The 14104-nt window shown below is 36.2% G+C and overlaps 1 protein-coding gene across 1 annotated transcript; it reads right to left on the bottom strand.

Annotated features, from left to right (window-relative positions):
• Positions 1-6811: 6811 nt before the first annotated feature.
• On the bottom strand, positions 6812-7747 carry LOC110152589 (olfactory receptor 4K1). The gene has a single exon (XM_020916381.2). It carries the CDS (start codon positions 7745-7747, stop codon positions 6812-6814), a length of 936 nt encoding a protein of 311 aa, XP_020772040.2.
• Between the last annotated feature and the right edge of the window lie 6357 nt (positions 7748-14104).

The raw sequence follows: 14104 nt of genomic DNA, 5'->3' as shown, positions 1-14104 counted from the left end.
TGGAGAAATACGTGAGAAGTGACCATGCATTTGAGAAAATCTACAGTGATAATAAGAGAGAGAAATTAATTTTTAACAAGTTAAACTACTATGAGTGCAAATTACATTCACTTTTCTATATTAAAAATAATTTGAGTTTTACATGATTTAGTAGTCAAAATATCTTCCTAGAAACTCAGAAGCATATGTTCTTTTCAATCACTCTTTATTTCTCTCCATATGATCTCCTTTTCACAGCAGTTGAATATAATATTATTTAATCTGACCTTAAAAGCACTTCAAAGATGGAACTGAGTATAATTTAATTACTATGATAGGTTTGTTATTTAAACTTATATTTATACCACTTATCTTTGCTGGTGATTTTTTAATCTCTTCTTTCTCTGATGAGTTTATCACAATAACAAAAGTGTTTTTCCAAAGTCAGCTGAAAACATAATTTATATAATTAATTAGCTCAACAAATAATAAAAATTGCCTGCCCTGCACCATGCAACCTTATGGGCTCTGGAGGCAAAGCAATGGGAAAAAAAGCGGGGTGGGGGTGGGGAATATGTCCCACCTTCACTCCAGTACTCTTGCCTGGGAAATCCCATGAACGGAGGAGCCTGGTAAGCTGCAATCCACGGGGTTGCGAAGAGTCGGACACAACTGAGCGACTTCACTTTCACATTTGGTTATATTCTAAAGAAATGGTGGGACTGGCGGAGGCAATGGAGATAAAATATGTATTATGTCATTTAGTGATAAGTGCTTCAGAGAAAATAAAGCAGGGCAAAGGAATATGGACTAACCAACTGGTCATAAAAGCTCACTGGGCAGGTTACCTTTCAGCAGCAACTAAAGAAAATGAAGAGCAAGCCTTGAGAAAATCTACTTCAGACAAAAGGAATAGCAAACATATGCAACAAATTGTTTATGTGAAATAAGCATTCTCTTGAAAAACATCAGTATAATTTTGGCCAGTTTATTAGAAATTAAATAATGGAAACTTAGCTTTTAACCTTACTATGAAATTGACATAATCACATTTTTTGAACAATAGTCTGCCTCATAGGCTTAAACAATTTTAGAAAGCTGTAAATTCAGTCTTAAAATAAGGACACACACTAAAAATCTAGCCTTTTTTGTTTTCTAAAAAAAAAAATAGATGTAAAATTGCATCCCAAATTCTATACATATACTTCTATATACAGAATTTGAAAAGCAATTTATATTTTTATATAAATGCATGGTGATAATTGTATCATTCAAAATAAAATTAAAATGATCTGTGATTTCTTGTAAGAACCCTTGAAATGAAGTTTATGGCCAGATCTCAGAATCGGGGAAAATTTTTCTGTGTGTCTGTCATCACATTCAATGACAGCTGGATGAGATATACTATATTATTTATTCAAGGTAAGACATCCACACAGTGAGAGCAATTTAAAATATAAAAATTACTAATTACTTTTTTGTATTATTCATAGAATCTTATGCCTTTTAAAACATCTTCCTATAGTGTATCAATGTATATACAAGGCTTGACAAGAGTTTTCAAAGTGATAAATGCAAGATCTATTGGCTTATTAAAATGACAACTTTTAGCCCCATTCTATTCTCTATCACCATATCTATTTTTTCAAAATAGTTTAGCAGTAGGCTTACCTTCACCTGGGTGCTTCAGTCCATCAACATGTTAGCAGTGACAATAATCAGAAAAGTCTATTGTTTTATTTCATATTTTAGAATCTCATATACAAACTCCAAGTTCTTGTTTTAATTTAATTCTTATTTTATATTGGAGTATAGTTGATTTACAATATTGTGTTAGTTTCAGGTGTATGGCAAAGTGATTCAGTTATACATATACAAATATCCATTCTTTTTCAGATTCTTGTCCCATATAAGCTATTACAGAATCTTGTCATCTCACTTCTATAATTACTTTGGCCCAGAATCCCTTTAACTCTGAATGTTAATATCTATATTTAATTTTTTGCTTCATGTGATTATATTCTGCATACCAGTTTTGAGAGAAATCACTGGGGAGCAATAATAGGTTGAAGAAAAGAAACCTCCAAAACCTATTGGCTTAAAAAAAAAAAAATGATTGAATCACAAGAGTCCATAAAACAATATTTGAATACCATACTGCTGCTGCTAAGTCGCTTCAGTCGTGTCCGACTCTGTGCGACCCTATAGACGGCAGCCCACGAGGCACCATACTACATGCCCCCAGATATCAGATAACCAATCCCATGGATTGCAATAGCCAATTAAAAAACTTCCTTTATTAAGTGAGGTCATCTTGCTGTGGGAATTACTGCTACACTTCGAGTTGTTTTTCTCAAAAACAAGATGACAAAAACATTTATCTGTCTATAATTGAAAGCAAAGTGCACATCACAAGAGGAAATGTAGTGACCTAGGAGTTTGCAACACCAGTTACTCTTGTTCAACAAGCTGTCTCCCTCCATGTGCCTTTTTTACCTTGTTTAAAGTGACTAAGCCAGTAAATACTAGCCCAAACACCCAGAGCAGGAGTATGTGTCATAAGAAATATAAATCTGGCAATGGGCCTAAGATAATCAGAATCTTTTCTTTAATCCTTTGCTTTTTTCTTTTTATGGAAATTATCTATGATAACATTTTTCAAACTCCATACCTTATAATAAGCTATCCCTCAAAATCCAATATTTTAATTGCCTTTGCTCACTACTTAACCATATATTAAGATCAGAAAGAAAGCTCATTTGGGCATACAGTGGGTAAAACTGCTTAGATGTGCAAGTAGTTTGCTTTTGGATTTTGTGGAAAGAGGTCTCAGAGCAGTGAAAGGACTAAAGTCTGCAGAGAAAAGCAGGTGACAGCAAGAAAGGGAAACTTGGTGAGCCCATAAAGAAGCCCAGGTTTCTCTGAATTCTCTACTGATAGACCAGCTTCCTTCTTGATCTTTCTCTTTAATATTTCACAGATATTTCAATTCTTCTGTTTCCAAACCTATCCCCCCTTCACTCTGCCCCATCCCCAGCTAATAGCATTTCTTTTGCCCCAGCATTTTCAGCCAGAAACTTAGTTCTTTCCTTTTCCTCACTTTTTCTACATTCTACTTTGTATTCCTCTAAAATATTCCCAGTTTATTAAATTATATTCACTTTAACTCCTCTGTCTAAACCATCATCATTTTTCTCCTCAAATGTTTCAAGATCTTCTGATGATCTCAATTTTTACCACTGACTTTTTCTAATCGATTCCTCCAGTTTAATCTTTAAAAATAAAATAAAACCATAAGTCATGCCAAACTTTAAAATAAAGCAGGCAGTTATCTTAACTAGAAAAATGGTTTTATTTTGGAATAGCAGACATATTGCAATTGCAAGCTATGGCAAAACCATACACAAGCCTGGCAGACAAAAGAGAAGGATGTTACTTTATAGAGAAAAAGGAGGACATTTGGAGGAGCTGGTTTGAACAAAAGTTCATTGGAGGAAAGTGAGAGTTCCGAGTGGTGACATCTCATTGGGTGAGTGGTGGTAGTTTCTCACTGTACTTATATTGCACTTTTTATATGATAGTTTTAATGTTTATTAATATGTTTGAGCCACTTGCATTTCATTAATAATAAACTGCCTAATATTATACTTTGCTAATTTTTCTACTGGCTTCTCGGTATTTGCTTCAGTTCATCTCAGTCACCCGGTCGTGTCTGACTCTTTGCTACCCCATGGACTGCAGCACACCAGGCTTCCTTATCCATTACCAACTCCTGGAGCTTGCTCAAACTCATGTCAATCATGTTGGTGATGTCATCCAACCATCTCATCCTCCATCGTCCCCTTTTCCTTCTGCCTTCAATCTTTTCCCACCATCAGGGTCTTTTCCAGTGAGTCAGTTCTTCACATCAGGTGGCCAAAGTATTGGAGTTTCAGCTTCAGCATCAGTCCTTCCAACAAATATTCAGGACTGATCTCCTTTAAGATGGACTGTTTGGATCTCCTTGCCAGCCCAAGGGACTCTCAAGAGTCTTCTCCAACATCACAGTCCAAAAGCATCAATATTTTGGCACTCAGCTTTCTTTATAGTCCAACTCTCACATCCATACATGACTACTGGAAAAACCACAGCCTTGAGTAGATGGACCTTTGTTGGTAAAGTAACATCTCTGCTTTTTAATATGCTGTCTAGGTTGGTCATAGCTTTTCTTCCAAGAAGCAGGTGTCTTTTAATTTCATGGCTGTAGCCACCATCTGCAGTGATTTTGGAGTCCAAAAAAATAAAGTCACTGTTTCCATTGTTTCCCCATCTATTTGCCATGAAGTGATGGGACTGGATGCCATGGGTATTTGCTTACTGACTTATAAAACATCTTTACGAATTAAAGATATTACCCCTGTGGATAATACTGCTGGTCACCTTATCTTTCTCTTGACTTTATTTGTGATGGAATTAAAAAAAAACTAAAACTTTTGTGGGAATTAATTTAGTCATATTTGCCAATCTTTTTTCTTTAACTTTTCGACTTTTGAATTTTTTTTATCAAACTCAATGTGATAGGTTGTGTCTGATCACTTAAATCCCCAGTAGACCCAACAATGATTAGAAAGTGGAAGAATGTGTCTCTGGTAGTACAAGGAACTGGCCAAATCAAATCGCCATCACAAATTCTAATTTCCCCCTTTCTCCCACTGTCTTCCCTCACCTCCATCTTTCCTTGTGTCGCCTCCCCCTCCTCTACCTCAGTATTTGACTATTGAGGATCAGAGCAGCTAAATGACAATTTTTCAAGGAAACTATTGGCAACTCTCTATTTTCACTTGCAAGTCAGAGTTAAAAGGGAAAAAAATACTATCAACAATATCATGAATGCATTAATGTTTATTACATATGTAAAATGTTTTTTGGCACTATATAAAATTTGTTTAAAAAAGTCATGTTAAAGGAACATTACCATGTTTGATATTGTACAAATAAATTTGACCTGAAGTCTAAAGTCCCAAGAATCCTTAGCTAATAGTTAGTATCATGGTTCTAAAAGACTATCCATGCCTAAGACTCAGCTGGCACTGATTTATCATGCAGAGTTAATATCTAAACACATAGTCACTAAGTTTTGTCTTAAAATATAATTAAAATACTGAACCCAATGTGATAACAATTGCAGGCTTTCAATTTTCTGTTAAGTGACTCTTTTTTCTTTGGTGAATACATTTAGTCATTTTGTTATAAGGCCTTTTTCATAAGGCAAAGGGAGAAGTACATAAGAAACCTTTGGCCAGCGAATGAAAAATAATTTGTTGTTCAGTCGCTAAGTCACGTCTGACTCCTTGTGACCATATGGACTGCAGCATGCCAAGCTCCCATGTCCTTCACTATCTCCCAGTTAGCTCAAATTCATGTCTATTGAGTCAGTGATGCCATCCAACCCTCTCATCCTCTGTCCTCTTCTCCTCTTGCCATCAATCTTTCCCAGAATCAGGGTCTTTTTCAAAAGAGTCAGTGCTTCGCCTCAGGTGGCCAAAATATTGGAGCTTCAGCTTCAGCATCAGTCCTTCCAATGAATATTCAGGATTGATTTTCTTTAGGATTGACTGGTTTGATCTCTTTGCTGTCCAAGGACTCTCAAGAGTCTTCTCCAGCACAGATTTTAAAACCATTATTACCAGGTGGTGTTAGTGGTAAAGAACCTGATTGCCAATGCAGGAGATAATAAGAGATCTGGGTTCAATCCCTGGGTCAGGAAGATTCCCTGGAGAAGGGCATGGCAACCCACTCCAATATTCTTGACTGGAGAGTCCCATGGACAGAGGAGCCTGGCAGGCCACACTCCATTGTATCGCAAAGAGTTGGACATGACTGAAGCAACTTAGCATGCATGCAAAGCATTATTACAGGTACAAGAATTTTACATTCTTTCTTCTGTTTTCCAAGAAATACAAAAGAAAAGATCTCAGACTTGATCCTCAGTTGCAAAAAAATTTTGTCATTTTTGTGTATTTGTATGTTTTAGGTACATATCTAAATTGACTTTTTCTGTGAATTTAAATATTCTATACCTGATGTATTTGTATTTACAGACAATTTCAAAGATATTTGCAATTTTTTATGACTAATGTAGAATTCATGATAACTAACTTTTTCTACTTAAAAATAAGTAGACTAGGGAAATAGATATGTATGCTGCAGTTAGCACCAAATATCTAGAAAACATTTTGTAATGAATAGAAATGAGTATCAAATAATCTAGGAAAAACAGAAAAATTTTATTGGGACATAGCAGCAGATAGGAAAAACTATAAATATCCAAAAATTTTCAATACATGAGGAAAAGATAAGCTAACAAACATGCAACAAATGTATATAAGTGAGGTGAAATCTATGTTTTAAAATAATATTTTTCCACTATGTCATTTTATAGAAAAAAAATATTCTAAATAAGTTGATAAAGGCTAACAGAAACATAATTTACTTGAATGTTTTGATTGCAAGGCATAAAAATCACACAAGTTCAATTGAAGAGAATCACAAACTTAGTAACATAAATAGATTTTATGTAGATTAGAATCTCTAAATTATGTAAAAAATATTTTGAAAGGTTACTAAATATTTTAAAGAGAATTTGTACTTTAGAATTATAAACTATGAAAAACTGGTTAAAATTAAATAGCAAACCAGGAACTGGTTTTATGTAATTCCCTTGCAGTTGGGAGAAAAATCCAATTCTGTAATTCAATAACCCCTGTCATTAGCAAAAATAATTGGCTTGATGCTGTGATCCAGTAGAGGCTCTTCATTTCCATTGCATATTTTTGTTCCTTCATGGTGTTCCCTAGTTTTTCCAGAAGCTCACATGACGGTTTCTCAATTTTCTCATGGCTGATTTAACATCTTCATTCCTCAGAGAGTAGATGATGGGGTTCAACAGGGGTGTACAAACAGTGTAGAACACAGAAAGGAACTTATCCAGAGAGAGTCTGCTAAAAGGCCATATATAAAAATAAATGCAAGGCCCGAAGAAAAGAATCACCACTGTGATATGAGCAGTTAATGTAGAAAGTGCCTTGGATGATCCACTGGAAGAGCGGTGATGGACAGTCATCAAAACGACAGTGTAGGAAATAATTAAAGCCAGAAAACAGCTCAGTGATATCAGGCCACTGTTAGTTAGGGTCATAATTTCCATCTCGTAAGTATCCATGCAAGCCAACTCTATCACCAGGGGAAGGTCACAAAAGAAGCTGTCTACCTCATTAGGGCCACAGAACGGCAGATCCACTGTAAAAGCCAAATGGCTCACAGAATGAAGAATACCCACAGTCCAGGAAATAAACACGAAAATTATACATAGTCTTCGATTCATAATTGTGCTATAGTGTAGAGGCTTACAAATGGCTATAAATCTGTCACATGCCATAGCTACAAGCAACATCATCTCACTCCCAACGAAACTGTGAAGAAGGAATATTTGGGCCATGCAACCCTCAAAGGAGATAGTTTTGTGCTCCACAAAAAAGTCCACAAGCATCTTGGGGGTGGCAAAGTTAGATTGGCAGATATCAATGAAAGAAAGGTTACTGAGCAGGAAGTACATAGGAGAGTTCAAATGGGAGTCAGTGGAAACAATAACAATAATCATGATGTTGCCCAGAACTGATGTCACATACACTATTGAGAAGATGGCGAAAAAGAAAAGCTGAAGTTCCCAAGAATTAGAGAGTCCCAGAAGCACAAACTCAGATACCATTGATTCATTTGTGTGAGCCATGTATCCAATCTACTGTTACCTAAGTAAAAGAAAATCAGGAAAATGTCACAGTGATTGACACTGTATCTAGTATATATACAAAAGAAATATGATAAGTTTTCAATTAAAAGTTAATTTAATGAGACTATGTAAATAGTCAATGAACTAGTATTTAACATCTATGACTGCTGTGGAAAGTAGAAGTGAGAAATAGAGATAATTAGGTATGGACCCTATCATAGAGAGATAAGATATTCATTTTAAAAATGAAAATATAAAATCAGAAACAAACAAACAATAACTAATAAAAGAATACCGTAGATATTAGCAAAATGAAATAAACTATGCCAAAGTGGTAACATATCATGGGATATATATCATTTTAGCTAAAGCTATTTAAAAGCTTGTAATTTGCTAGCCAAAACTGAAGGAAATGGCTATTTTAAGCATGGGGAATAGCAGGACTAAAGCTACAAAGGTGAAACCATGAAAGACACACTCAGAGAGCCATGAGTTCAGTGGCTTGGCTGGAGGAGGGTGTGCTTAAAGAACAGTAAAACTGAAGTTGGGAGTGGTAGGTTAAGAGCAAATCATGGATGCAATTAGCCTTGACTGTAACGCCAGTGGGTTACATTAATGTTCTCGAAACTGAGAATCATAAAGTGTTTGACAGTGCTTTAGGAAGCTTAATAGAAGCAATTTGTGACAATGTTGAGAGAAGAGGCAGTGGTAATACTCTGAAAGTCTCTGAAAATCAAGAACATTCCTTTCATCCTTTGAACAATAGTTAATCCGAGTTCACCTTCTGTTACATAAAGACCAACAGTGAATGAGTCACCTATGTGTCTTCAATCTCTTCCAACTCTGCCTTTTGTCTCTTCCCAAACATGCCTGACACACCTGGATTTATCAAAATCTGTCTGTTCTTTTGGAAATATTTTACATAACAATATGTGGTGCATTTTGAACACAGATTTTCAAAAGAGAAAATGTAAGTAATGTGTTAATTGCCTCTAAATTGTTTTTTTGACATTTTGCCTTAATACATTGGGCACCATGTGGCCACTTGATCCCAGAAGAAAACCCTGCACAACCTCTTGTGGATCAGGAGACATTTTTGGCTTTAGCCCTGTGTACCCAACACAACATAATAGGTATTAATTTGTCACTATACTGACTGAAGTTCTACACCCTGTATTCTTCAGTGAAAGATATAACTAATACAACAGATATTTAAAAGCTTAAAAGAAAAACTGAACAGTAACCATAAATTAACCAATTAAAAATATTTAAACTATTAAAAGCTTTAATTTATGTGATTATAACCTGATTGTTGAGGCACTAAATCCTACCCTTTCAAGGACTTCACTCAGTGCATTTGAGTTACAATCTCTAGTTTTAAGGGGAATCAGAAACTTAAGTTACTCAAGAATAGAAACGGATTAAAAAGGCATGAACTGACCTCATTACAAACTTCCATTATGCAATTCGCATCTCCGTGTGGAAGATTTGGGCCAGTGTTGGCTTTTCTGATCATGTATTTACATGAGCGATACAAAGGAGACAAACAAACATTGGAAAGGAAAGAAATTCCATTTTTAAAATTAAAATGATCCTACAAAGCTACAGTTATTAATTTTAAACATATAAAATTTGAGGCCATGAGGGACTTCATATAATTTTCAGTCTCCTAGATAAAGCCTGACAAATATCATGATAATTTAGTGGAATAACATTAAAGAGAGAGAGAGGGAGAGATAGAGAGATGAATATAAGAAGAAAATAATTAGGAGGAAGAGGAGACAAGGGGGGCAGAAGAGAAGGAGGAAAGAAGAAGGAAGAGGAGGAAGGGAAAGCATAATGGTTAATAACCTGAGGTTAGTGGTATTTATTCAATTTTTAAAGATCGTCTCATCTTTTAAAAAAGTTTTTCTGAAAATATCCAAATTTTCTACAAAGTATCTAATAGATGATAAAAGTTGTCATTTCATTTTAAAAAATACAGGAAAAAACTACAAAATCTTCTCCACCCTAGCTTCCTATGATTTCTTAATCTAGGTAGAATAGACTAGGGTCAATGTTATATCTCATTTTCTTCTTAATATTTAAGGTAGTACCTATTAGTAAAAAAGGAACAACTAACTTTTGTCACTTTTCAGCTGTCTGACTGACTATAGAAGGTAGAACTAGAGTATTTCCAAGGCTATTTTCATGTCTAAAATTCTAAGTTCAGAGGCAGTTATGTTATAGAAATATGTGGAGTTTATAAAAGTCACTCAGAATTCCTTGGGCTAGGCACAGAGCACCAGAAAGTTATTAATGAATCATACACATTTTCATTGTCAATGTACCTCAGAAGAAATGCTTTCAGAATGCAAAGTACACTATAGGAGAATTTCCTCATTCTTGGTGTAAGACCAAGTTTGAGACACAGAAGTTGATGTTACATCCATAGCCATCTCTAAATTATGTCAATAGATCTCCAAAACCATACGCATGCATAATTTTGCTTTCATTATTTTGTCTTACAATAGCTGATTACCTGTAAGCCTAACAGCAAAGCAAAAACAGTAAAGCATACCCTTATTGGCCATTATATAGCCACCCCTTCTTCATTCTAGGCAAATTGTGATAGTAAATAATTGTTTTAACAAATAGCCAATTATCTTCTGAATAGAAAGCATAAAAAATGGCATATAAGGGACAGGTAATAGTTATATCATACTCCCTTTTGTTTATCAAATATTGATCCTAGTATCATCAACTTGGCTGCCCTTCATATTAAAAATATTTGCAACATACTCTTGACTTGATGCATTTTAGCTTGTCCTGAGCTAAGCTGTGCAAAAGCATGCCCCTCAGTTCTTGTCCTGAAGTAGTGAGGGCTCTGCTTCTCTTGTCCTGGACTATATAAATACAATATCTAAGGTAACGCAATATAAAGCTTTCCATCCTCAATCCAGGAAACCCATTTCTTTGGGGAAGTGAGAAATCACCCTTTAGAGAGCTGATGTCATCCAACAGTGGGAGTAATTAAGTTTTAACAAAATAATTTTTCCAGGAATGGAAAAGAAAGGGAAAAAGTTTGTTACCAACTAGTTGGTGTGTATGAAAGCAAAAGATTATTTATCACTGATTCCTACTCAGCAAAGCAATTTTTCAATTCCTAACTTTCTGTCAGTAAAACAATCATCAGTCCAGTTCAGTTCAGTCGCTCAGTCATGTCTGACTGTCTGCGATCCCGTGGACTGCAGCACGCCTGGCTCCCTGTCCATCACAAACTCCTGGAGCCTGTTCAAACTCAAATCCATCAAGTCGGTGATGCCATCCAACCATCTCATCCTCTGTAGTCCCTTTCTCTTCCTGCCTTCAGTCTTTCCCAGCATCAGGGGTCAGGATCTTTTTCCAGTGAGTCAGTTCTTCACATCAGGTGGCCAAAGTATTGGGGTTTCAGCTTCAGCGTCAGTCCTTCCAATGAATATTCAGGACTGATTTCCTTTAGCATTGACTGGTTTGATCTCTTTGCTGTCCAAGAAACTCTAAATTTAGAGTTTTCTCCAACATCACAGTTCAAAAGCATCAATTCTTCAGCACTCAGTTTTCTTTATGGTCCAACTATCACATCTATACATGACTATTGGGAAAACCATAGCTTTGGCTATACGGACCCTTGTCGGCAAAGTAATGTCTCTGCTTTTTAATATATTGTCTAGGTTGGTCATAGCTTTTTTCCAAGGAGCAAGCATCTTTTAATTTCATGGCAGGCACCATCTGCACTGATTTTGGAGCATAAGAAAACAATCATATTGTCTTAAAAATGATCACTCAGCCTCAGAGTGGTTTCCTCCAATCACAAGAAGCCCACTATTTCACAGGACAGCTTAGTCTATTGTTAGAGTGCTTAACTGGTTCTACCATCTGTAGATTAATAAAGAAAACCTACTCCCACTTAAACATAATGTCTCTTCAAATACTTTAAGGCACCCTCATATCTTCTACATGAAAAATCTATTTCCCCCCAAAAATATTTCAACTGCATCTGAAATGAAAATATCTCCTGCCATAACAATACACAAGAAATGTTGAGTCATCAGCGATTTCTGGCCTCCAAATGTGGGTGAGGGCCCCAAAACAGAGCAGAATGCCTGCGATCCAGCAGATACCACCACCCTACCCCCCATGGCAATTGCTGAAGAGCTGAGGGGATGCAAGAAATAGCCATCTGCCATACCTGCCACTCCATGTGATGAACAAGGAATTAAGGATGCAAACAATCTAGAAACAGGATTTGGCCCTAGATAGCTGAGATGCATATGAAAGGAATGAATTCAGTGAGCCCCCGAGCCTTGCATCTTCCCATGATATCTGGTTTTCCTTACTACTTAACAATAGTCTTTGATGCTCAGACTGCTTACCCACTTTGTCGCAAACTTGTGTATAGCCTGATTCCCTCTCTTGCCTCTTTGGAGGTTTTCTTAGAGATACTGAGATGCTGTCTCTCAGGCTTGGAGTCCTAAACATTCCCATCAAATAAAATAATTCTCAACTTTCAGTTTGTGACTATATTTTTTAGTGGACAAGTCTTTTCAACTGTATTTTATATAATACATTGTCTAGATTTCCAAAGGTTGTGATGTAGATGTAAGTTTTAAATGGCCATCTTTAAAGAAAGAGACTGAAATAGACTTTTCCTATCACTTTGCATGTGTATATGCTAAGTGTGTGTGTGCAATCACACTTGGGTAAAATATATACATACCTAAGGACACAAGAACAATGGCATGTATTACAGCATTGATTGAAAGAGATCGATACTGGAAACAACCCAAGTATCCATAAATTTGAGAGTAAAGAAATATAATATTTTATTGTGGTGGAATATATTCAATGATTAAAAATATTACATTATGTTTATTGATGAATATGTATAAGGTTAAAAACTTGACAAGGGAAAATATCAGATTGGTAAAATTATCGTGTGCACATTTCTACAAACCAAACATATATATGGACACACATTGATGTTAAAAGGCACAACATAAAAGTTGTGAGTTAAATTTTATTCAGGGACCTTACTGAAGACTGCAGCCCAGGAGTGCTTTGCTTAGTTGCTCATTAGTGTCCAACTCTTTGCAACGCCATGGACTGTAGCCCGCCAGGCACCTCTGTCCATGGGGATTCTCCAGGGAAGAATACTGGAGTGGGTTGCCATGCCCTCCTCCAGGGGATCTTCCTGACCCAGGAATCGAACTGCAAGCTCCGGCATTGCAGGTGGATTCTTTACCATCGGAGCTACCAGAAAAGCCTGGAGAACAGTGCAGGAGACAGTCTCTCAAAGAGCTCTGAGGAACTGTTTGAGGAGGTGAGGGAGGAGCCAGAATACAATTTTTTTGCTGAGAAAAACATGTAGTCAAACAAAATAGCAGATTACTGCTAATTACAAAGGAACAGATATATAGAATTAATGCTTTTAGTGCTTCTCTATGTATAGAAAAATACAAGAATCTGAGGTCATTGAAAATTGTCCTTCAAAGGACAATTATCTGATAGACAATTATCTCTTATCTTAACTATCTAGAGGTAGGTATCCAAAGCATAGAGTGCTATCAGTTTTTTCTCCATTCTGAATTCCTCTCAGGTGCACTGTTGGTAGGTGAATGCAGTGGTTAAGGGTTTGATCCTTTTAGAGCTGATACAAAAGGCAACATTTTTTTTTCTTTATACTAACTTCTTGTAATAGTAACTTCATTCTTTGAATGGTCAGAATTAGTTTCTTTTGCTTGTAGGAAAAGAAAAAATGATTATCATTAAAATAGCCATAGGGAAGCACAATTTGCTACCTCAAAATATTTCTTTGGCATGAGAATTATTTTGAGATGAAGACAAGTAAGATGCAAAGACTCAGGAAGAAACTTTGATTTTCCCTTTAACTGCCTAAAGAATGTAGACAGGATATGTTTTAGGAAGGGAGCTATTACCTTGATGGGCTTACCAAGTGGCGCTGGTGGTAAATAATCCACCTACCAATGCAGGAGACACTTTTCCATCCCTGGGTTGGGAAGGATGCGTCCCATCCCTGGGTTGGGAAGATCCCCTGGAGAAGGGCACAGCAACCCACTCCAGTATTCTTGCATGGAGAATCCCATGGACAGAGGAGCCTGGTGGGCTACAATTCATAGGGTTGCAAAGTCAGACACGACTGAAGTTATTTAGCACAACACACTATCACCTTGATAACTATAATATGAACTAGGTGTATAGCAGGGAGGAACATAGCAGAGTCTGTTTGTTAAGATTCTTCTCAGTGTCCCATTGTCTCTGCACAGCTCAGCAAATATTCGTTTGCCAAACATTTCTTTTGTATTTCCATGTAAATTG

The sequence above is a fragment of the Odocoileus virginianus genome, chromosome 6, assembly GCF_023699985.2.
Source record: "Odocoileus virginianus isolate 20LAN1187 ecotype Illinois chromosome 6, Ovbor_1.2, whole genome shotgun sequence".
Lineage (NCBI taxonomy): Eukaryota > Metazoa > Chordata > Mammalia > Artiodactyla > Cervidae > Odocoileus > Odocoileus virginianus.
Note: the sequence above shows the minus strand (reverse complement) of the source record. Positions and strands in the feature narration are given on the sequence as shown.